The 27090-nt window shown below is 41.4% G+C and overlaps 1 protein-coding gene across 1 annotated transcript; it reads left to right on the forward strand.

Annotated features, from left to right (window-relative positions):
- The first annotated feature begins 1016 nt into the window (after positions 1–1016).
- Positions 1017–4310, forward strand: LOC125509075 (IAA-amino acid hydrolase ILR1-like 9). Its single transcript, XM_048673953.1, has 5 exons — positions 1017–1667; positions 2926–3051; positions 3144–3458; positions 3544–3672; positions 3779–4310. The coding sequence occupies exons 1-5, from the start codon at positions 1344–1346 to the stop codon at positions 4151–4153; spliced, it is 1269 nt and encodes a 422-aa protein (XP_048529910.1). The 5' UTR covers positions 1017–1343; the 3' UTR covers positions 4154–4310.
- Positions 4311–27090: the final 22780 nt, after the last annotated feature.

The raw sequence follows: 27090 nt of genomic DNA on the forward strand, positions 1-27090 counted from the left end.
GCACATCATGCCCGAGTTACAAATGATAGGTTGGGAGAACACTTCTCCACTGTCGATGGTACATGTGGACTCGCTTGTGACTCGGACTGTGATTTTGCCGCCACCTATAACACCACCATACCCGACCAGTCAGGTGTCCGTCGCCGTGGAGCGTGGACGTTTGGGAACTGTTGTTTTCCACTCGCCCAAGCCCTTCAACCAAGTGGTTTCCGTGGGTGAATGAGGTTGTGGCATCTGGTACATTGGCACATGTTTCTGAGGCTATCTTTGTTAGAAAGTTCTGAGAATTGATTGCAAGATTGGATGTTGCTAACCCTGGATCCGGCAAGACTGTTGGTTGCCCCCTGAAGGAGAAGGCAATGAGGGACATGAGCAAAAGGGTGTGCGGTAGCCATCGTTCCGGCATACCGAAGGAGAAATCATTGCATAGTGAAGACGTCAGCGGCCGTTTGATGGATGATGCTCTTCTTTTCAGGTTGTCATGTCAGATGTCTTTATTGATGGGCCTGCTTTGCGATGTTGTGTTCCATGGTCTGTGGGGTTGTGCTTGTAGCGGGTTGGGGGGCGTTTGTTCGTCTACTGGGGTGATTGTGAAGATTTAAGCTTTGGGTATAGTCGGCAGATGGTCATATGTTGTAATGGTTTTCATATAGTTTTTCGTCAATTAACCAGGCATTTGCCTTATGCTTCAATATTTGCGAGACAATTTTTTTGCCTTCATTTCGAAAAATAAATAAATGATTGCAAGTGAAGCATTGCAATGCAGACGATCTATGCACGACAGCATAGATCAGCTCGTCCATGCATGATCTGACCAAAGTGCGACAGACGACTCGATTGGATATCGTCCAACTGTCGTAAGGACCGTGCGTCATATGCACAGCAATTTCCTTGCAAGTATCATCCGCAAGGGAATTTTCACTGTACTTAAGTCGATGGTGTAAGATGGGCCATGCCTGAAGATTTGTGTAATTCAGTCGATCTAAACGGTTGATCACTGTGGGTAATTCAGTCTTTCCCCTCCAAGCTAACCGTCCCCGCGCCCGCCAGCTCCGCCCTCCACCGTGGACGAATCTGGCGCGGAAGTCATGCCTGATTTTCGCGATAGCAATCGCTCGGTTGCCGATGAGATGCGGGAACTCCACTCCACTCCAGTTTGCTGAAAAAAGAGCCAGGCAGGCAGTGTGATTTGCGTATCCATCTTTCCCGTTTGAGGAAACAGATCGGGCGCCAGAAGCAAAAGGAGTCTCGCGTAAATCCAAGCCTCAACAACCAACTACCTAAGCTAGCGGGGGAAGAAAGGATCGACTCCGCCGCTCCAACGATTCTCCTCTCCTCCATCCATGGCCACTTCCTCGGCTCCTCTCCTCCTCTTACTCTACCTCGCCGTCGTCTCCCCGGTGGCAGCGCGCGCGGAGGACCTCCTCGCCGCGGCCCGCGCGCCGGAGACCGCCGCGTGGCTGCGCGGCGTGCGGCGGCGCATCCACCAGCGCCCGGAGCTGGCCTTCCAGGAGCACCGCACCAGCGAGCTCGTCCGCCGCGAGCTCGACGCCATCGGCGTCCCCTACGCGTGGCCCGTCGCGCGGACGGGCGTCGTGGCCACCATCGGCTCCGGCGCCGGCCCGGTCGTCGCGCTCCGGGCCGACATGGACGCCCTGCCCGTGCAGGTACGTGCTTACTTGGTCCTTCCTTGGCACACTTTACACGTGCAGTAGGCCTACTGTGAGATCTCCCATGTCACGCGGTCGAGTAGTACTACACGCAAAAAGAAAGAAATGGTAGTAGTACTACACGTTGCTCACCTTTGGGTTCAGCTCAGTTCTGTTATGAAGTTGTTGTGACGATAAGGTCAAAATCTTCACACGCACGGGATCTTACCGCCTGAATGGATTCAGTTGGACCTATGAAAAATAACTCCAACAAATGTGTAGGTTAAAATCTGAGGTTTCTTACGGTACATCATACTACCCATGATAATCATATACTCTTACAGCCCTGTACAACAAATGTGGAGTGTGGGAGATGCGAATGGGGTATGGGGATATGCTTGATCGTTTAAGACGAAGAGAGAGAGAGAAAACTACAGAACCTCTCGCTCCACCTCTGAATGCCGTTGGATCTGACCTAGGGATACGTGGCATGCATGATTATCTGAGTCGCTTCCTCTAGAGAATTATTTTAACCACAGAGACGTGAACTGCACCTATGAATGGTGCGCGAACTGAAGTTCAGTGGCCAGCTGACTTGTGATGAGCTCACATCTCATCCACCCAAAGTCAGCTCTGAACAGTGCCAGCACACTGCTAAATATAATAATAGTGAAATACACACATGTATGGGAAGAATTTACGGTTTTACCCCTTTGCATGTTGGTTACCTCCAAGGAAGGACACCAACTGTGACTTAAGCTTTAATTATTCTATTGTTGTTGAGTGTGTCATCAAGTGGCAATACATATAAAAAAAGAAAGAAGAAATTTTAAAGAAAATTTTACATGGATCTTCACGTACATTCTCACGAATATAGAATCGACTGAGACTTGGTCGACTAAGATTTAGCAATCTCGCTGTTCAAACGATCCAATAGTTAAGGAGACCTCTGATTATTCTTCCGCAACCATTGTTAACCTGGTGCTCTACAAAAGCAATTTGCTCCCGGCGCGGATCACAGCCACCAGTTCATTTCAAACACAATCCCTTTCATGTGGTAGTAATTTTGTAGGAGCAGGGTCCATGAGTTTGCCTGAACCTGTGTGAACTGAACAATATTCTCATACTGCTACGTATGGTCCTGACCGCTCAAGAATTACCTGCATTCTCATACTGCTAGTGTCTGCACATGTGACTGTCAGACTTCTAGGCCGGCTTAGTCCCGTGGTCAGTATTACGACTTTTCAGCCGATGCATTTGGGGTGCCTTACTACAGGAACTGGTAGGTTGGGAATACAAGAGCCTGGAAGATGGGAAAATGCATGCCTGCGGACATGATGCTCACACAGCAATGCTTCTAGGAGCTGCCAAGCTACTTCAGTCCCGCAAGGAAGACCTAAAGGTATTTTGTAATCCAGCGATTTTGGTGAGCTCGAGCAATCATCAAGGAGAGCCATAATAAAAGTCTTATGTGGGTTTTGTTTCCATCACCAGGGCACCGTGAAGCTTGTTTTCCAGCCAGCAGAGGAGGGCAGCGGCGGAGCCTACTACATTCTAGAAGAAGGCGTTCTCGATGACGCGTCGGCGATTTTCGGCCTGCACGTCGATCCAGCTCTGCCGGTGGGTGTGGTTTCGTCCAGGCCAGGGCCATTTGCCGCGACCTCGGGTCGATTCCTGGCGACGGTCACAGGAAAAGGTGGGCACGCCGCTGGCCCCCATAACGCCATTGATCCCATTGTAGCAGCATCGTCCGCCGTCCTGAGTATCCAGCAGATTGTCTCCCGGGAGATCGATCCCCTGCAGGGTGCAGTATGTGATCTGCTTCCTCCCTACAGTCCTCGTATAGTTGATACAGACTGAACAATCCTGGTGTTGACAGTTGTTGCACTTTCAGGTGGTATCCATCACCTTTGTGAAAGGAGGAGACGCTTACAACGTCATCCCCGAGTCGGCCGCCTTTGGTGGCACCTTGAGGAGCATGACAGATGAAGGGCTGTCATATCTGATGAAGAGGATCAGAGAGGTAAAAATGCCTGCGTTTCCAACATCTACATGATACATCTAGTGCAGTGGATCTGTAGTGGACCAGGCGATAACTAATTCGCACATTTTTCATGCTTGTTCCGAAGATCGTTGAAGGGCAGGCTGCAGTGCACCGTTGCTCTGCCTCCGTGGACTTCATGGAGGAAACGATGAGGCCGTACCCGGCTGTCGTCAACGCCGAAGGGATGTACGCACATGCCAAGGAGGTGGCCGGGAGGTTGCTCGGGGAAGAGAACGTCAGGGTGGCTCCCCAGCTCATGGGTGCGGAGGATTTCGGGTTCTACGCGCAGAGGATGGCGGGCGCCTTCTTCACCATAGGAGTTGGCAACGAGAGCACCATGGAGCAGCTCCGCACAACGCACTCCCCCTACTTTGTGATCGACGAAGATGCGCTCCCAGTTGGAGCTGCCTTCCATGCCGCCGTGGCCATTGAGTACATGGAAAAGCACGCATCGGCGTGAAAACTGAACCTGGCCAACACAAAAATGGGCATGAATGGCATTTGGGGATGTCAAACTCATTTCTAACGGAGTCCTCTCAACCAAAGCACGCCATCCCACCATTGCATGTACTCTTACAGCCCTTTCATATTCCGCATTTTTGGATTTTGCGTTTGCACACCGGTGAATTCAGCAAAATTCAGGGTTCAATTTTTTTAAAGATTTCAATGATGTCAATAAATTCAAAAATATATATTCAAAGACTTACAATATTTATTAAAAAATAAAAAAATAAAAAGTTTCGAATTCTTTTAGATAGGATTCAAATATCCTTTCACTAATCTTCCAACGAATTGCACTTTCAAATGTTATCTTATGAAATTTCACATTTTTCTCAACAAAGTTTGAGTGATTACACATCAATTTCAGAAACACTAACTGAGGAAACATTCAACATACATTTTACACGTATTGGAATTATTTAAAACATATTTTAAGTTTATTTTACAATGAAGTATAATTGTAAACTTTTCTAGAGAATGAAATATTTGGTCTTGTAAATAATTCCGAATTTGATGTAAATATGAAGGACTAAATTGAAGTTTGTGAAATTTATTTGATATGTTTCTGAAATTGATTGAATGTGACAAAAATAATTGAGATTTGTGAGATCATATATGAATACTTAGAAATTTGAAACATTGAAATTTCTATAAAATAATTCAAAAATCCCAAGAAAAAAATAAATGCTCTAAAGTAATAGAAATTTTGGTGAAAAGTTTATAAAATTTACTAAAATATGATGATATTTTAAATATTATGTAACTATTTATGAAGTTTTTTTTGGTAAACGGAAAGATGAAATTTGCCTGAAAAATTCAGACCAAGGTTTCTTTGAATAGCTTTGAAAATAATTGAACAAATTTGGATCAAAATATGTCACACAGTTTTTTTTAAAATACTTGTCTAAAACAATAAATTATGAAATGTTTCTGAAATTTTGTCTGTCAATGGGTGCAATGTTTGTCCAAGTTTGTAGAAAACTATCCATGACCACAATAATATTAATTGAAGTCCCATATAGTTTTCCTACAATCTCGGTCAAACTTTGCACTCTTTGATTTCAGACAAAGTTTATACATCTTCTTTTCAAGCATATATGGAGTAGTAATACATTAATTGAAGCGAACTCTAAAGTCATGTACAAGAAGGTAGTATGATGAGAAATGTAGAAAGATGTTTGAGATATTGTTGTTTACATGTGCAAAACATATCCCTGAAATTGAAATAATGAAATCTCACTAAAATTATTCAAAAACTCTGAATCAAAAGTATGGTACCTAAAATGTCACGCAAAATCCTTTTGGAAATATTCATTTGAAACAATAAAAAGTATGGTACCTAAAATGTCTCCAAAATTGATTCAAAATATGACTTGAATAATAAATTCTAAACTCGTTAAAGTATGTCCAAGATTGGTCTTGTTCTAAATATTATGTTGCTAGGAATTTAATTAGTTTAAAGTACCGAAAATTTAACTTTTGGTTCAAAAGAATTCAACATCTAAACTATCACAATAAAATAAAGTGCATTTTTTAGCATGGTGAGAGACAGTCTAGGAATATGCATGCAACAATCGTGCTCTATGCAAACTCTCTGACTTTTTGATGACAAAAGGCTCACACAAAGTACTACAGGTGATATTTTAGGTTTATATTAGTAATTAAAATCTAAAATGTATTGGAAGAATGCCAACATTTGTGCTAATTTTAAAGCATAAATGATCAGTGGATTGCACCATGCTAGCTGACAGGGACATTGAAATTCCGCCTTGGTTTGAGACCCAACAAGCAAGTAAAGTGATCTTCCTTGGGGGTAAAAGCTTAATTATTTCCTTCTCAAATGATTGAGAAATTATATAAAGTAAAGGAAAACATTCACTTTACTTTCTTAGATGCAGCTTCAACGGATGAAGCATAGTTATCATTGTTGCAAAAGTAGAACAAGAAATGTTGAAGCAAAATAAACATTGAAGCCCGATTCTAATAACAAACATGTTACACCTATGACAACTGCAAAATTTGGTAGTAAAATATCAACTAAAGCCCCTCAAAATTACCATAAAACAAGGTAGTACGACAAGAAATGTAGAACCACATTCCATGTATTGCGTTTCACGCGCGCTTCATGTCTGTAGAGTAGTAGATAGAAGAAACAAGACCAAACATGATTTTATTCCCCCATAGTTAGTGAAGTATTAGTGTTCGCCCACTTCTTTTTCTTCGCCTTTAGAGAGAAATCCGTGTCCGCCCCAGCAAGAAAACGTATGCGCGTGTACGGAAGCGCAACGGCTTTCGCGCTCATCCGTGAAGTGGTTGGATTTTGCGAGCTGTTCCAACCACTGCTGGATGTGATTCCAAGAGCCGAACGAGAATGAATACCACACAGAAGAGTCAAGACCGGGCTCCCTAATAGAATGTTTAACCGATCCATTCCGGATCGATCGAATTTTTTTGAGAGGGAAAATACACTCCCAATGATATTCCATAATGGAAGGAATGAGTGGAAGATTTACTGGAAGAAAAAAATACGATACTTTTCTAGTCGTAGGTTTGAAACTAGATGAATCTATAAAGACTGTAAAACACATGAAACAAACAAATTGTATAAAATGTTACATATTTTACCATAATGTTCTGAAGTGTGTCAAACATAAGTTTTATTATAGTTCACTATGTACCATAGAGTATATACTTTAACATTATGTGTAAATGCGCATCAAACTAATGTGTAGGGAACTTAGTAAACTATTGTAAAAAATGTGTTTAAGATACTTTCCAAAGCATACTTAATAATCTTTTATTATGTTTCTCAAAAACAGTCACACCATTTCAAAGTGATTAATGTTTCATCCCGTGTCTATGCACTTCAAACTTACAAATTACAAGCTTGTAATTAACATTGTTTTCAGTTGCAAGCAGACCAGTCGTACTATACGAACATATATTCAAAAGAAATAATAAGAAGATTGTATAAAACGTCGATTTATTATGTAAATTCTTAACATAAAGAGGTTTTTTTTGTCACACTTTTGCCTTTGCATTCATCATCAAGTATCCTAGCTCTGGTTGATGGCTTCATTAATTTGAAGTTCGGGTTTTATGCCTTTTTCTCTAAAAGACTTTCTCAACGAATTAGATATGGATGATATAGCTAGGAGATCAAGATTTAAATCTAATTTTGTACTTTCATGAATCATGAAGTCTAATAAAACGGTTATCACTTAAATACTTATAAAATAAAGAAATAGCAAAACCACTAAAACATCTGCTCATGATCATGTAATAAGTCTGCAAAATTACAAACCTTCTTTGACTGCACTTGTGTAGGTAGTGAGTTAGTCTCCTGCTGCAGTAGCTCAGCCTTGCTTTCAAGGCCCGACTGGTTCGCCATCTTGAGCCGCTTACCTCTGAGGGCAGTACTCTGATATGGAATGATCCTACAAATAAATTTCACACAAAAGAGCGTACACATAATATATTTTATGACGACATTAGGCAAGGTTCATGACACCTCATGAAGATTGATGAAAAGAATGTTTAATACGTAGAAGAGAAATACTAAATTGAGTGTCAAATGATTTATGAAATGGTTGGAAAATGTATTATAGATATATGTAAGCAAGTCACTGAAAGTGCAATAAATACCTAGATAGTGATTGATGTAACTTAAAACTTCTGTTAGAAAGTAGGTTGTTATGTTAAAAATGCTAGTATTCCTCCCTAGCTAGCTGGGACCTATCCCAGATGTAGTCCAAAACTTCCTACTTCACACGAGCGTCCTACTTCACATGGGCCTAAAAGCCAGTGAACAAGAGCGACTAGATAGCGGGTAGATAAGTGGAGCAAAAACAAGTTAATTGGGATCTGAGCTGCAACCTAAGGGTAAATATATTTGAGGCTCCCGCTGCGACCCGACATGAAAGATGAATTTGCATTTGTAGATGATCTTGTGGATAGGTGTATTGACCTTGCAAAAAATCTACTTGTTTATTTCTTTCCGAGAGAAACAACAATATATTATGTTAACAAAAGCAGTAAGAGGAGCTTATTCACCATGATCTACTTCCTATGTTTATCAGCATATATCCCTGGAACCATCATACTTTAGAAGATCGAAGCAGAGAGCACGGTGCCCTAGACATGCCATGCACCAATGGAGAAGGTACCGTACATGCAAAAACATGTATTCATGTAATATGAGGATATAACTGTTGGGGAACGCAGTATTTTAAAAATTTTCCTACGATCACGCAAGATCTATTTAGGAGATGCATAACAACGAGAGGGGAGAGTGTGTCTACGTACCCTCGTAGACTGAAAGCGAAAGCGTTTAGTAACACGGTTGATGTAGTCCTACGCCTTCACGATCCAACCGATCAAGTACCGAACGCACGGCACCTCCATGATCTGCACACGTTCAGCTCGGTGACGTCCCTCGTACTCTTGATCCAGCTGAGGCCGAGGGTGAGTTCCATTAGCACGACGGCGTGTTGACGGTGGTGATGAAGTTACCGATGCAGGGCTTCACCGAAGCACTACGACAATATGATCGAGGTGGAAAACTGTGGAGGGGGCACCGCACACGGCTAAAAATCAACTTGTGTGTCTATGGAGTGCCCGCCTCCCCCGTATATAAAGGAGGGGAGGTGGAGGCCGACCGGCCACAAGGAGGGCGCCCAAGGGGGGTAATCCTACTCCTAGTAGGAGTAGGTTTCCCCTTTCCTAGTCCTATTAGGAGAAGAAGGAAGGAGGGGAAGAAGAGAAGGAAAGTGGGGGCCGACCCCCTAGCCCTAGTCCAATTCGATTTGGGCTAGGGAGGGCGCGCGCCACCTCTTGACCTGCCTCCTCTCTTGCACTACTAGGCCCATGAGGCCCAATAACTTCCAGAAGGGGGGTGGTTTCTGGTAACCCCCGGTACCCCGAAACTTATTCAAAACGACCCGAACCATTCTGGTGTCCGAATGTAGCCTCCCAATATATGAATCTTTATGTCTCGACCATTTTGAGACTCCTCGTCATGTCTGTGATCACATTCGGGACTCCGAACAACCTTCGGTACATCAAATCACATAACTCATAATACATATCGTCATCGAACATTAAGCGTGCGGACCCTACGGGTTCGAGAACTATGTAGACATGACTGAGACACATCTCCGGTCAATAACAAATAGTAGATCCTGGATGCTCATATTAGTTCCTACATATTCTTTGAAGATCTTTATCGGTCAAACCGCATAACAACATACGTTGTTCCCTTTGTCATCAGTATGTTACTTGCCCGAGATTCGATCGTCGGTATCATCATACCTAATTCAATCTCGTTACCAGCAAGTCTCTTTACTCATTCCGTAATGTATCATCCCGCAACTAACTCATTAGTCACATTGCTTGCAAGGCTTTATAGTGATGATCATTACCGAGAGGGCCTAGAGATACCTCTCCGATACACGGAGTGACAAATCCTATTCTCGATCTATGCCAACCCAACAAACACCATCGGAGACACCCGTAGAGCATCTTTATAATCACCCAGTTACGTTGTGACGTTTGATAACACACAAGGTGTTCCTCCGGTATTCGGGAGTTGCATAATCACATAGTCATAGGAACATGTATAAGTCATGAAGAAAGCAATAGCAATAAACTAAACGATCATAGTGCTAAGCTAACAGATGGGTCTAGTCCATCACATCATTCTCTAATGATGTGATCCCATTCATCAAATGACAACACATGTCCACGGCTAGGAAACTTAACAATCTTTTATTAACGATCTAGTCAAGTAGAGGCAAACTAGGGACACTCTGTTTGTCTATGTATTCACACATGTACTAAGTTTCCGGTTAATACAATTCTAGCATGAATAATAAACATTTATCATGATATAAGGAAATATAAATAACAACTTTATTATTGCCTCTAGGGCATATTTCCTTCAATCTCCCACTTGCACTAGAGTCAATAATATAGATTACACAGTAATGATTCTAACACCCATGGAGTCTTGGTGCTGATCATGTTTTGCTTGTGAGAGAGGCTTAGTCAACGGGTCTGCAACATTCAGATCTGTATGTGTCTTGCAAATCTCTATGTCTCCCTCCTTGACTTGATCACAGATGGAATTGAAGTGAATTCCTTTGCCAAGGCAATTGCACCAGTATTGTCACAAAAGATTTTCATTGGACCCGATGCACTAGGTATTACACCTAGATCAGATATGAACTCCTTCATCCAGACTCCTTCATTTGCTGCTTCCAAAGCAGCTATGTATTCTGCTTCACACGTAGATCTCGCCACGACGCTCTGCTTAGAACTGCACCAACTGACAGCTCCACCATTCAATAAAAATACGTATCCGGTTTGTGACTTAGAGTCATTCGGATCAGTGTCAAAGCTTGCATCGACGTAACCGTTTACGACCAGCTCTTTGTCACCTCCATAAACCAGAAACATATCCTTAGTACTTTTCAGGTATTTTACGATGTTCTTGACCGCTGTCCAGTGATCCACTCCTGGATTACTTCGTTGCCTCCCTGCTTAACTAATAGCAAGGCACACATCAGGTCTGGTACACATCATTGCATACATGATAGAACCTATGGCTGAAGCATTGGGAATGACTTTCATTTTCTCTCTATCTTCTGCAGTGGTCACGCATTGAGTCTGACTCAACTTCACACCTTGTAACATATGCAAGAACCCTTTCTTTGCTTGATCCATTTTGAACTTCTTCAAAACTTTATCAAGGTATGTGCTTTGTGAAAGTCCAATTAAGCGTCTTGATCTATCTCTATAGATCTTGATGCCCAATATATAAGCAGCTTCACCGAGGTCTTTCATTGAAAAATTCTTATTCAAGTATCCTTTTATGCTATTTAGAAATTCAATATCATTTCCGATTAACAATATGTCATCCACATATAATATCAGAAATGCTAGAGAGCTCCCACTCACATTCTTGTAAATACAGGCTTCTCCAAAAGTCTGTATAAAACCATATGCTTTGATCACACTATCAAAGCGTATATTCCAACTCCGAGATGCTTGCACCAGTCCATAAATGGATTACTGGAGCTTGCAGACTTTGTTAGCACCTTTTGGATCGACAAAACCTTCCTGTTGCATCATATACAAGTCTTCTTTAAGATATCCATTAAGGAATGCAGTTTTGACATCCATTTGCCAAATTTCATAATCATAAAATGCGGCAATTGCTAATGTGATTCAGACGGACTTAAGCATCGCTACGGGTGAGAAGGTCTCATCATAGTCAACTCCTTGAACTTGTCGAAAACCTTTCGCAACAAGTCGAGCTTTGTTGACAGTAACATTACCGTCAACGTTAGTCTTCTTCTTGAAGATCCATTTATTCTCTATGGCTTGCCGATCGTCGGGCAAGTCAACCAAAGTCCACACTTTGTTCTCATACATGGATCCCATCTCAGATTTCATGGCTTCAAGCCATTTTGCAGAATCTGGGCTCATCATCGCTTCCTCATAGTTCATAGGTTCGTCATGGTCAAGTAACATGACCTCCAGAATAGGATTACTGTACGACTCTGGTGCGGATCTTGCTCTGGTTGACCTACGAGGTTCAGTAGTAACTTGATCAGAAGTTTCATGATCAAGATCATTAACTTCCTCACTAATTGGTGTAGGAATCACTGGAACTGATTTATGTGATGGACTACTTTCTAATAAGGGAGAAGGTACAATTACCTCATCAAGTTCTACTTTCCTCCCACTCACTTATTTCGAGAGAAACTCCTTTTCTAGAAAGGATCCATTCTTAGCAACGAATATCTTGCCTTCGGATGTGTGATAGAAGGTGTACCCAACAATTTCCTTTGGGTATCCTACAAAGACACATTTCTCCAATTTGGGTCGAGCTTATCAGGTTGAAGCTTTTCACATAAGCATCGCAGCCCCAAACTTTAAGAAACGACAACTTGGGTTTCTTGCCAAACCACAATTCAAATGGTGTTGTTTCAACGGATTTCGATGGTGCCCTATTTAACATGAATGCAGCCGTCTCTAAAGCATAACCCCAAAATGATAGCGGTATATCAGTAAGAGACATCATAGATCGCACCATATCTAATAAAGTGCGGTTACGACGTTCGGACAGACCGTTACGCTGTGATGTTCCAGGTGACGTGAGTTGTGAAATTATTCCGCATTGTTTCAAATGAAGACCAAACTCATAACTCAAATATTCATCTCCACAATCAGATGGTAGAAACTTAATTTTCTTGTTACGATGATTTTCCACTTCACTCTGAAATTCTTTGAACTTTTCAAATGTTTCAGACTTATGTTTCATCAAGTAGACATACCCATATCCGCTCAAATCATCTGTGAAGGTAAGAAAATAACGATACCCTCCATTAGCATCAACACTCATCGGACCGCATACATCGGTATGTATTATTTCCAATAAGTCTATTGCTCGTTCTATTGTTTCGGAGAACGGAGTCTTAGTCATCTTGCCCATGAGGCATGGTTCGCAAGCATCAACTGATTCATAATCAAGTGATTCCAAAAGCCCATCAGCATGGTGTTTCTTCATGCGCTTTACACCAATATGACCTAAACGGCAGTGCCACAAATAAGTTGCACTATCATTATTAAACTTATATCTTTTGGCTTCAATACTATGAATAAGTGTATCACTACTATCGAGATTCAATAAATATAGACCACTCATCAAGGGTGCATGACCATAAAAGATATTACACATATAAATGGAACAACCATTATTCTCTTATTTAAATGAATAACCGTCTCGCATCAAACAAGATCCAAATATAATGTTCATGCTTAACACTGGCACCAAATAACAATTATTTAGGTCTAATACTAATACCGAAGGTAGATGTAGAGGTAGCGTGCCGACCGCGATCACATCGACTTTGGAACCATTTCCCCCGCGCATCGTCACCTTGTCCTTAGCCAATCTTTGCTTAATCCGTAGCCCCTGTTGAGTTGCAAATATGAGCAACAGAACCAGTATCAAATACCCAGGCGCTAATGCGAGCATTAGTAAGATACACATCAATAACATGTATATCAAATATTCCTTTCACTTTGCCATCCTTCTTATCCGCCAAATACTTGGGACAGTTCCGCTTCCAGTGACCAGTCCCTTTGCAGTAGAAGCACTCAGTCTCAGGCTTAGATCCAGACTTGGGCTTCTTCACTTGAGTAGCAACTTGCTTGCCATTCTTCTTGAAGTTCCCTTTCTTTCCTTTGCCCTTTTTCTTGAAACTAGTATTCTTGTTAACCATCAACACTCGATGCTCCTTCTTGATTTCTACATCCGCAACTTTTAGCATTGCGAAGAGCTCGGGAATTGTCTTATCCATCCCTTGCATATTATAGTTCATCACGAAGCTTTTGTAGCTTGGTGGCAGTGATTGAAGAACTCTGTCAATGACACTATCATCAGGAAGATTAACTCCCAGTTGAGTCAAGTGGTTGTGGTACCCAGATATTCTAAGTATATGTTCACTGACAGAACTATTCTCCTCCATCTTGCAGCTGTGGAACTTATTGGAGACTTCATATCTCTTAATGCGGGCATTGCTTGAAATATTAACTTCAACTCTTGGAACATCTCATATGCTCCATGATGTTCAAAACGTCGTTGAAGTCCTGGTTCTAAGCTGTAAAGCATGGCACACTGAACTATCGAGTAGTCATCAACTTTACTCTGCCAGACGTTCTTAACGTCATCAGCAGCATCTGCAGCAGGCCTAGCACCTAGCGGTGCTTCCAGGGCGTAATTCTTCTGTGCAGCAATGAGGATAATCCTTAAGTTACGGACCCAGTCCGTGTAGTTGCTACCATCATCTTTCAACTAAGCATTCTCTAGGAACGCATTAAAATTCAATGGAACAATAGCATGGCCATTTATCTACAACAACATAGACATGCAAAATACTATCAGGTACTAAGTTCATGATAAATTAAAGTTCAATTAATCATATTACTTAAGAACTCCCACTTAGATGGACATCCCTCTAATAATATAAGTGATCACGTGATCCATATCAACTAAACCATGTCCGATCATCACGTGAGATGGAGTACTTTTCAATGGTGAACATCACTATTTTGATCATATCTACTATATGATTCACGCTCGACCTTTCGGTCTCAATGTTCCGAAGCCATATCTGCATATGCTAGGCTCGTCAAGTTTAACCTGAGTATTCTGCTTGTGAAAAACTGGCTTGCACCTGTTTTTATGTGAACGTAGAGCTTATCACACCCGATCATCACGTGGTGTGTCGGCACGACGAACTGTAGCAATGGTGCATACTCAAGGAGAACACTTATACCTTGAAATTTAGTGAGAGATCATCTTATAATGCTACTGCCGTACTAAGCAAAATAAGATGCATAAAGGATAAACATCACATGCAATCAATATAAGTGATATGATATGGTCATCAACATCTTGTGCCTTTGATCTCCATCTCCAAAGCATCGTCATGATCACCATCATCACTGGCTTGACATCTTGATCTCCATCATAGAATCGTTCTCGTCTCGCCAACTATTGCTTCTACGACTATCGCTACCACTTAGTGATAAAGTAAAGCAATTACATGGCGATTACATTTCATACAGTAAAGCGACAACCATATGGCTCCTGCCAGTTGCCGATAACTGTTACAAAACATGATCATCTCATACAATAATTTATATAATCACGTCTTGACCATATCACATCACAACATGCCCTGCAAAAACAAGTTAGACGCCCTCTACTTTGTTGTTGCAAGTTTTACGTGGCTGCTATGGGCTTCTAGCAAGAATCGTTCTTACCTACGCATCAAAACCACAACAATTTTTCATCAAGTGTGTTGTTTTAACCTTCAACAAGGACCGGGCATAGTCACACTCGATTCAACTAAAGCTGGAGACACAGACACCCACTAGCCACCTGTGTGCGAAGCACGTCGGTTGAACCAGTCTCATGAACGCGGTCATGTAATGTCGGTCTGGGCCACTTCATCCAACAATACCGCCGAATCAAAGTATGACATGCTGCTAAGCAGTATGACTATTATCACCCACAACTCTTTGTGTTCTACTCGTGCATATAACATCTACGCATAGACCTGGCTCGGATGCCACTGTTGGGGAACGCAGTAGTTCAAAAAAATTTCCTACGATCACGCAAGATCTATCTAGGAGACACATAGCAACGAGAGGGGAGAGTGTGTCTACGTACCCTCGTAGACTGAAAGCGGAAGCGTTTAGTAACCCGGTTGATGTAGTCGAACGTCTTCACGATCCAACCGATCAAGTACCGAACGCATGACACCACCGCGATCTGCACACGTTCAGCTCGGTGACGTCCCTCGTACTCTTGATCCAGCTGAAGTCGAGGGTGAGTTCCGTCAGCACGACGACATGTTGACGGTGATGATGAAGTTACTGACGGAGGGCTTCGCCTAAGCACTATGACAATATGACCGAGGTGGAAAACTGTGGAGGGGGGCACCGCACACGGCTAAAGATCGACTTGTGTGTCTATCGGGTGCACCCCTCCTCCGTATATAAAGGAGGGGAGGAGGAGGCCGGCCGGCCACAAGGGGCGCGCCAAGGGGGGCAATCCTACCCCTAGTAGGAGTAGGTTTTCCCCCTTTCCTAGTCCTATTAGGAGAAGAAGGAAGGAGAGGAAGAAGAGAAGGAAAGGGGGGGGGCTATCCCTAGACCAATTCGGTTTGGGCTAGGGGTGGCGCGTGCCACCTCTTGGCCTGCCTCCTCTCTTCCACTACTAGGCCCATGAGGCCCAATAACTTCTGGGGGGGGGGGTCCGGTAACCCCCGGTACTCCGAAACTTATCCGAAATGACCCGAACCATTCCGGTGTCCAAATGTAGCCTTCCAATATATGAATCTTTATGTCTCGACCATGTCGAGACTCCTCGTCATGTTCGTGATCACATCCGGGACTCCGAACTACCTTCGGTACATCAAATCACATAACTCATAATACATATTGTCATCGAACGTTAAGCGTGCGGACCCTACGGGTTCGAGAACTATGTAGATATGACCGAGACACATCTCCGGTCAATAACACAATAGCGGAACCTGGATCCTCATATTGGTTCCTACATATTCTACGAAGATCTTTATCGGTCAAACCGCATAACAACATATGTTGTTCCCTTTGTCATCGGTATGTTACTTGCCCGAGATTCGATCTCGGTATCATCATACCAAGTTCAATCTCGTTACCGGCAAATCTCTTTACTCGTTCCGTAATGCATCATCCCGTGAATAACTCATTAGTCACATCGCTTGCAAAGGCTCATAGTGATGTGCATTATCGAGAGGGCCCAAAGATACCTTTCCGATATATGGAGTGACAAATCCTAATCTCGATCTATGCCAACTCAACAAACACCATCGGAGACACCTGTAGAGAATCTTTATAATCACCCGGATACATTGTGATGTGTGATAGCACACAAGGTGTTCCTGCGGTATTCGGGAGTTGCATAATCTCATAGTCATCGGAACATGTATAAGTCATGAAGAAAGCAATATCAATAAACTAAATGATCATAGTGCTAAGCTAACAGATGGGTCTAGTCCATCACATCATTCTCTAATGATGTGATCTCATTCATCAAATGACAACACATGTCCATGGCTAGGAAACTTAACCATCTTTGATTAACGAGCTAGTCAAGTAGAGGCATAATAGGAACACTTTGTTTCTCTATGTATTCACACATGTACTAAGTTTCCGGTTAATACAATTGTAGCATGAATAATAAACATTTATTATGATATAAGGAAATATAAATAACAACTTTATTATTCCTCTAGGGCATATTTCCTTCAATAAGCTAGGACCTGTCACTTATAAATATGTGTGATAAACAGTAACTTGATGCTTTAAAATAAAATTAAAATATAATAAGAGAACTAGCTTGACACTATTCTTGCACGAAGTATTATATATATATATATATGTATGTATGTATGTATCGGAGCCTCCATCCAAGTTTGTATGAGGACATAATACACCACATCCAACAATATTTCTTCAGCAAATCCACACAACACAAAAAGGTGGATAATTCCACCAATGTGATAACATAAATATTATTATATTTCCTATATGGTTCCCTTCTTGTACTTTTTATTTAAGTCACCCTGAAGATGAGTGGTGAAATAATCACGGCTCCCCGTGTGATTATTGAGATTGCTGGAGCAATGTGAGGCGTTGGACTTCAGCAACTGGTGTTTCATTCAGATCTGTATATACAAACATTAATGTATACTCAACTTAGTCATTGGACTTGGTAAAAAAGAATAATATTGTACATATGATCCAGAGAAAAAAGATTACACGTTAATGTAGATTAAATAACTAGGGGGCTAGCTTGGGCATCGAATCATAAAGTTAATTACCACGTCTAAAAGTCATGCTAAAATGATTGTGGGCAATGAAAGGTATCAAAATAAGCCGATAAAATGCCAGCAAGTTTTAAAATGAACAAAATAGATTTTGTACCAAATGGAAGAGGTATATTACACACCAATAATAAATAGACTTCTGAATTGACTCACAATGTGAACTTTAGAAGGAACATGCAGAATACACACCAGAACATGACTTAATGCACATAACACATTCTAATTAAGCTAACAAAAATGGAAAATGGTAACCTAGAATTGTCATAATTGATTTACTGCTAATAAAACTGGGAGGTCCAAAACAACTAGCATGTGCCAGTGCACATATTGGTGTTTCAATATAATCAATCTCCCTCTTGAAACTGATTGACAAGGGTCGCAAGAACTGAATGCTGAGGAAATCAATCGGATTAGTGATAACACAACAATTCTTGGAACTTGCATTTGTGTTATGTGCAGGCGATATGATTGATGTTCCTATCCCATGTATATCATTTTTCTTGAAGGTTTCTAGTGAGGCAAACTTAGTGATATACACATATTTCATGAGAAAAATGATAGTAAAAAGCAAGGTATATACTAAGTATAACATATTAATCACAACGTCCAAAATCCATATAACCAAGAAGAGACAAAAACACAAACATATGGTATAATTTCACACTCAAAAATTTGTATGTCATCATCCATCTCCAGCTCACTTCACGCATAAATAAGTTTTGTGTGTTGGCTTATATTGCACAATGGTGATAACTATTTTCCTTTGCGCACCACCACAAGAACATAACATAAGTTACTTGAGATGCAAGGAAAGAGAAAAGCATACCATTCATCAGCTTGTATTGTTGCTCCAATCCTTGTAGCTTGAGCTTCATCATATTGTTTTCAGTTGCAAGCCCATCAGTTGTACTGTACAAACATATAGTCGAAAGAAATAATTAGAAGACTATATAAAACATCGATCTATTATGTAAATTCTTAACATAAATATGTTTTCTTGTCGCGCTTTTGCCTTTGTATTCAACACCAAGTATCCTAACTCTAGTTCATGGCTTCATTAATTTGAAGCTAGGCTTTTATGCTTTTTCTCTTAAAAACCTTTCTCAATGAATTATATATGGATGATATAGCCACGAGATTAAGATTTTATTAATGTAATTTTGTACCTTCATGAATCCTGAAGTATAATAAAATGGTTCTCACTTAAATAATTATAAAATAGAGAAATAGTAAAATCACTAAAACATCTGCTCATGACCATGTAATAAGTTAGTTGAATTACAAACCTTCATCGATTGCACTTGTGCAAGTAGTGAGTTAGTCTCCTGCTGCCGTAGCTTAGCCTTGCTTTCAAGGCCCGGTAGGTACGCCATCTTGAGCTGCTTACCTCTTAATGCACTATTCCGATATGGAATGATCCTGCAAATAAATTTCACACAAAAGAGCGTACACATAATATATTTTATGAGGTTATTAGGTAAGGTTCAGGACACCTAATGAAGATTGATAAAAATAATGTTTAATATGTAGAAGAGAAATACTAAAGTGAGTGTTAAATAATTTATGAAATGGTTGGAAAATGTATTAGAGATATATGTAAACAAGTCATTGAAAGTGCAACAAATACCTAGATCATGATTGATGTAACTTAAAAGTTTTGTTAGGAAATAGGTTGTTATGTTAATAATGCTAGTATTCCTCCCTAGCTAGATGGGACCTCTCCCAGATGTAGTCCAAAGCTTCATACTTCACACTAGCGTCCTACTTCACATGGGCCTAAAATCCAGAGAACAAGAGCGACTAGACAACAGGTAGAAAAGTGGAGCAAAAACAAGTTAATTGCGATATGAGCTGCGACCTAAGGTCAAATATATTCGAGGCTCCCACTGCGCCCCGACATGAAAGCTGAATTTGCATTTGTAGATGATCTTGTGGATAGGTGTATTGAACTTGTAAAAAAATCTACTAGTATATTTCTTTCCCGGGAAAGAAACAACAATATTTTTTTGTTAATAAAAACACTAAGAGGAGCTTATTCACCATGATCTACTTCCCATCTTTATCAACATATATCCCTTGAACCGTCATACTTCATAGGATCAAAGTAGAGAGCACGGTGCCCTAGACATGCCGCGCACCAATGGAGAAGGTATTGTACACGCAGAAACTTGTATTCATCATGTAATATAAGGATATAAGCTAGGACTTGTCACTTATAAATATGTGTGATACACAGTAACTTGAATCTTTCAAAGAAAAATATAATATAATAAGAGAATTAGCTTGGCGCTATTCTAGCACAAAGTATTATATATATAGGCATGAACTATATGTATCCGAACCTCCATCCAAGTATCTATGAGAACATATTACACCACATCCAACAATATTTCTTCGGCATATCCACACAACATAAAAAGGTGGATAATTCCACCAATGTTACGAAACAAATATTATACTATTTCCCATATGGTTCGTTGCTTGTAATTTTTATTTTAAGTCACCTTGAAAATGTGTGGTGAAATAATCACAACCCCATGTGATTGTTGAGATTGCTGGGGCAGTGTTAGGCGTTCTAATTCAGCAACTAGTTTTTCATTCACACCTGTATACAAAAACATGAATGTATACCCAACTTAGTCACTGGACTCGGTAAAACAGAATAATTCTGACCGTATGTTCTATTGGGGAACGTAGCATGCAATTTCAAAAAATTTCCTACGATCATGCAAGATCTATCTAGGAGATGCATAGCAATGAGAGGGGAAGAGTGTGTCCACGTACCCTTGTAGACCGAAAGCGGAAGCGTTAGCTTAACGCGGTTGATGTAGTCGAACGTCTTCGCGATCCAACCGATCAAGCACCGAACGTACGGCACCTCCGAGTTCTGCACACATTCAGCTCGATGACGTCCCTCGAAATTTTGATCCAGCAAATTCTCGAGGGAGAGTTTCGTTAGCACGATGGCGTGGTGACGGTGATGGTGATGTTATCCGCACAGGGCTTCGCCTAAGCACTATGACAATATGACCGGAGGAGTAAACTGTGGAGGGGGGGGCACCGCAGATGGTTAAGAGAATAACTGATGTGCTTTGGAGTGCCCCTGCCCCCGTATATAAAGGAGGAGAGGGAGGAGGCCGACCCTAGGGGCGCGCCATGGGGGGGGGGAACCGACTTGGAGTCCTAGTCCTAGTCAGCCCCCTTCCTTTCTTTCGGAGGGGGGAAGGGGAAAGAGAGGGAGATGGAGAAGGAAAGGGGGCCGCACCCCCTCCCCTTGTCCAATTCAGACTCCCATGGGGGGGGCACCCCTTGTGGGCTCCCCTATCTCTCCCCTATGGCCCATGTTGGCCCATTACTTTCGCCGGGGGGTTCCGGTAACCCCTCGGTACTCCGATAAATATCTGAAACACTCCGAAACCATTCCGGTGTCCGAATACTATCATCCAATATATCAATGTTTACCTCTCGACCATTTCGAGAATCCTCGTCATGTCCGTGATCTCATCCGGGACTCCAAACAATCTTCGGTCACCAAAACACATAACTCATAGTACAAATCGTCATCGAACGTTAAGCGTGCAGACCCTACGGGTTCGAGAACTATGTAGACATGACCGAGACACATCTCCGATCAATAACCAACAGTAGAACCTGGATGCTCATATCGGTTCCTACATATTATACGAAGATATTTACTGGTCAAACCATAATGACAACATACGTCATCCCCGTTGTCATCGGTATGTTCCTTGCCCGAGATTCGATCATCGGCATCTTCATACCTAGTTCAATCTCGTTACGGGCAAGTCTCTTTACCCGTTCCGTAATGCATCATCCCACAACTAAATCATTGGTCACATTGCTTGCAAGGCTTATTGTGATGCGCATTACCGAGAGGGCCCAGAGATACCTCTCCGATAGTCGGAGTGACAAATCCTAATCTCGATCTATGCCAACTCAACAAACACCTTCAGAGACACCTGTAGAGAATCTTTATAATCACCCAGTTACGTTGTGACGTTTGATAGCACACAAGGTGTTCCTCGGGTATTCGGGAGTTGCATAATCTCATAGTCAAAGGAATTTGTATAAGTCATGAAGAAAGCAATAGCAATAAAATTTAACGATCATTATTCTAAGCTAACGGGTGGGTCTTGTCCATCACATCATTCTCCTAATGATGTGATCCCATTCATCATATGACAACACATGTCTATGGCCAGGAAACTTAACCATCTTCGATTAACGAGCTAGTCAAGTAGAGGCATACTAGGGACACTTTATTTTGTCTATGTATTCACACATGTATCAAGTTTCTGGTTAATACAATTCTAGCATGAATAATGAACATTTATCATGATATAAGGAAATATAAATAACAACTTTATTATTGCCTCTAGGGCATATTTCCTCCAGTCTCCCACTTGTACTAGAGTCAATAATCGAGTAATGATTCTAACACCCATGGAGTCTTGGTGCTGATCATGTTTTGTTCGTGGAAGAGGCTTAGTCAACGGGTCTGCAACATTCAGATCCATATGTATTTTGCAAATCTCTATGTCTACCTCCTTGACTTGATCGCGGTTGGAGTTGAAGTGTCCCTTGATGTGTTTGGTTCTCTTGTGAAATCTGGATTCCTCCGCTAAGGCAATTCCTCCAGTATTGTCACAAAAGATTTTCATTGGACCTGATGCACTAGGTATTACACCTAGATCGGATATGAGCTCCTTCATCCAGACTCCTTCGTTTGTTGTTTCTGAAGTAGCTATGTACTCCGCTTCACACGTAGATCTCACCACGACGCTTTGCTTGGAACTGCACCAACTGACAGCTCCACCATTCAATATAAATACATATCCGGTTTGCGACTTAGAGTCATCTGGATTAGTGTCAAAGCTAGCATCGATGTAACCATTTACACAAGCTCTTTTTCACCTCCATAAACAATAAACATATCCTTAGTCCTTTTCAGGTATTTCAGGATGTTCTTGACCGCTGTCCAGTGATCCACTCCTGGATTACTTTGGTACCTCCCTGCTAAACTTATAGCAAGGCACACATCAGGTCTGGTACACAACATGTCATACATGATAAAACCTATGGCTGAGGCATAGGGAATGCCTTTCATTTTTTCTCTATATTCTATAATGGCCGGGCATTGAGTCTGACTCAACTTCACACCTTGTAACACAGGCAAGAACCATTTCTTTGACTGATCCATTTTGAACTTCTTCAAAACTTTATCAAGGTATGTGCTTTGTGAGAGTCCAAATAAGCGTCTTGATCTATCTCTATAGATCTTGATGCCCAATATATAAGGAGCTTCACCGAGGTCTTTCATTGAAAAAGTCTTATTCAAGTATCCTTTTATGCTATCCAGAAATTCTATATCATTTCCAATCAACAATAGTTCATCCACATATAATATTAGAAATGATACAGAGCTCCCACTCACTTTCTTGTAATTACAGGCTTCTCCAAAAGTCTCTATAAAACCATATGCTTTGATCACACTATCAAAGCGTATATTCCAAGTCCGAGAGGGTTGCACCGGTCCATAAATGGATCGTTGGAGCTTGCACACTTTGTTAGCACCTTTATGATCGACAAAACCTTCTGGTTGCATCATATACAACTCTTCTTTAAGAAATCCATTAAGGAATGCATTTTTGACATCCATTTGCCAAATTTCATAATCATAAAATGCAGCAATTGCTAACATGATTCGAACAGACTTAAGCATCGCTACGGGTGAGAAGGTCTCATCATAGTCAACTCCTTGAACTTGTCGAAAACCTTTCGCAACAAGTCGAGCTTTGTAGACAGTAACATTACCATCAGTGTCAGTCTTCTTCTTGAAGATCCATTTATTTTCTATGGCTTGCCTATCATCGGGCAAGTCAACCAAAGTCCACACTTTGTTCTCATACATGGACCCCGTCTCAGATTTCATGGCCTCAAGCCATTTCGCGGAATCTGGGCTCATCATCGCTTCCTCATAGTTCATAGGATCATCATGGTCTAGCAACATGACTTCCAGAACAGGATTACCCGTACCACTCTGGTGCAGAACGTACTCTGGTTGACCTATGAGGTTCGGTAGTAACTTGATCTGAAGTTTCATGATCATCATCATTAGCTTCCTCACTAATTGGTGTAGGCATCACTGGAACTGATTTCTGTGATGAACTACTTTCCAATTCGAGAGAAGATACAACTACCTCATCAAGTTCTACTTTCCTCCCACTCACTTCTTTCGAGAGAAACTCGTTCTCTAGAAAGGATCCATTTTAGCAACAAATATCTTGCCTTCGGATCTGTGATAGAAGGTGTACCCAACAATTTCTTTTGGGAATCCTATGAAGACGCATTTCTCTGATTTGGGTTCGAGCTTATCAGGCTGAAGATTTTTCACATAAGCATCGCAACCCCAAACTTTAAGTAATGACAGCTTATGTTTCTTGACAAACCAAAGTTCATATGGTGTCGTCTCAACGGATTTAGATGGTGCCCTATTTAACGTGAATGCATCTATCTCTAATGCATAACCCCAAAACAATAGTGGTAAATCGGTAAGTGACATCATAGATCGCACCATATCTAATAAAATACGGTTTTGACGTTCAGACACACCATTACGTTGTGGTGTTCCAGGTGCGTCAGTTGCAAAACTATTCCACATTGTTTTAAATGAAGACCAAACTCATAACTTAAATATTCGCCTCCGCGATCAGATCGTAGAAACTTTATTTTCTTGTTACAATGATTTTCCACTTCACTCTGAAATTCTTTGAACTTTTCAAATGTTTCAGACTTATATTTCATTAAGTAGATATACCCATATCTGCTCAAATCATCTGTGAAGGTCAGAAAATAACGATACCTGCCGCGAGCCTCAACACTCATCGGACCGCATACATCAGTATGTATTATTTCCAATAAGTCAGTGGCTCGCTCCATTGTTCCGGAGAACAGAGTCTTAGTCATCTTGCCCATGAGGAATGGTTCGCAAGCATCAAGTGATTCATAGTCAAGTGATTCCAAAAGCCCATCTGCATGGAGTTTCTTCATGCTCTTTACACCAATATGACCTAAATGGCAGTTCCACAAATAAGTTGCACTATCATTATTAACTTTGCATCTTTTGGCATCAATATTATGAATATGTGTATCACCACGATCGAGATTCAACAAAAATAGACCACTCATCAAGGGTGCATGACCATAAAAGATATTGCTCATATAAATAGAACAACCATTATTCTCTGATTTAAACGAATAACCGTCTCACATTAAACAAGATACAAATATAATGTTCATGCTCAATGCTGGCACCAAATAAGAATTATTCAGGTCTAAAACTAATCCCGAAGGTAGATGTAGAGGTAGCGTGCCGACGGCGATCAAATCAACCTTGGAACCATTTCCGACGCACATCCTCACCTTGTCCTTAGCCAATCTTCGTTTAATCCATACCCCCTGTTTCTAGTTGCAAATATGAGCAACAGAACCAGTATCAAATACCCTGGCGCTACTATGAGCATTAGTAAGGTACACATCAATAACATGTATATCAAATATACCTTTCACTTTGCCATCCTTCTTATCCGCCAAATACTTGGGGCAGTTCCGCTTCCAGTGACCAGTCCCTTTGTAGTAGAAGCACTCAGTTTCAGGCTTAGGTCTAGACTCGGGCTTCTTCCCGGGAGCAGCAACTTGCTTGCTATTCTACTTGAAGTTCCCCTTCTTTCCTTTGCCCTTTTTCTTGAAACAAGTGGTCTTGTTAACCATCAACACTTGTGTTCCTTCTTGATTTCTACCTCCGCAGCCTTGAGCATTGTGAAGAGATCGGGAATCGTCTTGCTCATCCATTGCATATTATAGTTCATCACGAAGCCTTTATAGCTTGGTGACAGTGATTGAAGAACTCTGTCAATGACACTATCATCTGGAATATTAACTCCTAGCTGAGTCAAGTGGTTATGGTACCCAGACATTCTGAGTATGTGTTCACTGACAGAACTGTTCTCCTCCATCTTGCAGCTATAGAACTTGTTGGAGACTTCATATCTCCTAACTCGGGCATTTGCTTGAAATATTAACTTCAACTCCTGGAGCATCTCATATGCTCCATGAAGTTCAAAACGTCTTTGAAGTCCCGATTCTAAGCCGTAAAACATGGCACACTGAACTATCGAGTAGTCATCAGATTTAGCTTGCCAGGCATTCATAATGTCTGGAGTTGCTCTTGTAGTAGGCCTTGCACCTAGTGGTGCATCAAGGACGTAATTCTTCTGTGCAACAATGAGGATAATCCTCAAGTTACGAACCCAGTCCGTATAGTTGCTACCATCATCTTTCAACTTAGCTTTCTCTAGGAACGCATTAAAATTCAAGGGAACGGTAACACGGGCGAGTGATCTACAACATAGATATGTAAAAACTATCAGGACTAAGTTCATGATAAATTTAAGTTCAAGTAATCATATTACTTAAGAACTCCCACTTAGATAGACATCCCTTGAGTCATCTAAATGATCACGTGATCCATATCAACTAAACCATGTCAGATCATCACGTGAGATGGAGTAGTTTTCAATGATGAACATCTCGATGTTGATAATATCTACGATATGATTCACGTTTGATCTTTCGGTCTCAGTGTTCCGAGACCATGTCTATACATGCTAGGCTCGTCAAGTTTAACCCGAGTATTCTGCACATGCAAAACTGTCTTGCCCCCGTTGTATGTGAATGTAGAGCTTATCACACCCGATCATCATGTGGTGTCTCGGCACGACGAACTATCGCAACGGTGCATACTCAGGGAGAACACTTATACCTTGAAATTTAGTGAGGGGTCATCTTATAATGCTACCGCCGTACTAAGCAAAATAAGATGCATAAAAGATAAACATCACATGCAATCAAAATATGTGACATGATGGCCATCATCATCTTGTGCCTTTGATCTCCATTTTGAAAGCACCGTCATGATCTCCATCGTCGCCGTCTTGACACCTTGATCTCCATCATAGCGTCGTTGTTGTCTCGCCAACTATTGCTTCCATAGCTATCGCTAACGCATAGTGATAAAGTAAAGCAATTATATGGCGATTGCATTTCATACAATAAAGCGACAACCATAAGGCTCCTGCCAGTTGCCGATAACTTCTACAAAACTTGATCATATCATACAATAACGTATATCACATCATGTCTTGACCATATCACATCAAAACATGCCCTGCAAAAACAAGTTAGACGTCCTCTACTTTGTTGTTGCAAGTTTTACGTGGCTGCTACGGGCTTGTAGTGTAACACCCACGATGTGGCTATATCACCCACGTGCCGGAGCACGACTTAGAGGCATAACCGCATAGTAGGCATGTCGCAAGAGGGGTAATCTTTACACATCCCATGTACTGAATAAGAAAGGGATAAA

This window comes from Triticum urartu, chromosome 5, assembly GCF_003073215.2.
Source record: "Triticum urartu cultivar G1812 chromosome 5, Tu2.1, whole genome shotgun sequence".
Lineage (NCBI taxonomy): Eukaryota > Viridiplantae > Streptophyta > Magnoliopsida > Poales > Poaceae > Triticum > Triticum urartu.

Excerpts from the sequence above, each read along its gene's own strand:
- LOC125509075 (XM_048673953.1), top strand. The coding sequence starts at position 1,344 with ATGGCCACTTCCTCGGCTCCTCTCCTCCTCTTACTCTACCTCGCCGTC. Across the intron at positions 3,052-3,143 it reads CCCGCAAGGAAGACCTAAAG|GGCACCGTGAAGCTTGTTTT; the intron begins GTATTTTGTAAT and ends TTCCATCACCAG. Across the intron at positions 3,459-3,543 it reads TCGATCCCCTGCAGGGTGCA|GTGGTATCCATCACCTTTGT; the intron begins GTATGTGATCTG and ends TTGCACTTTCAG.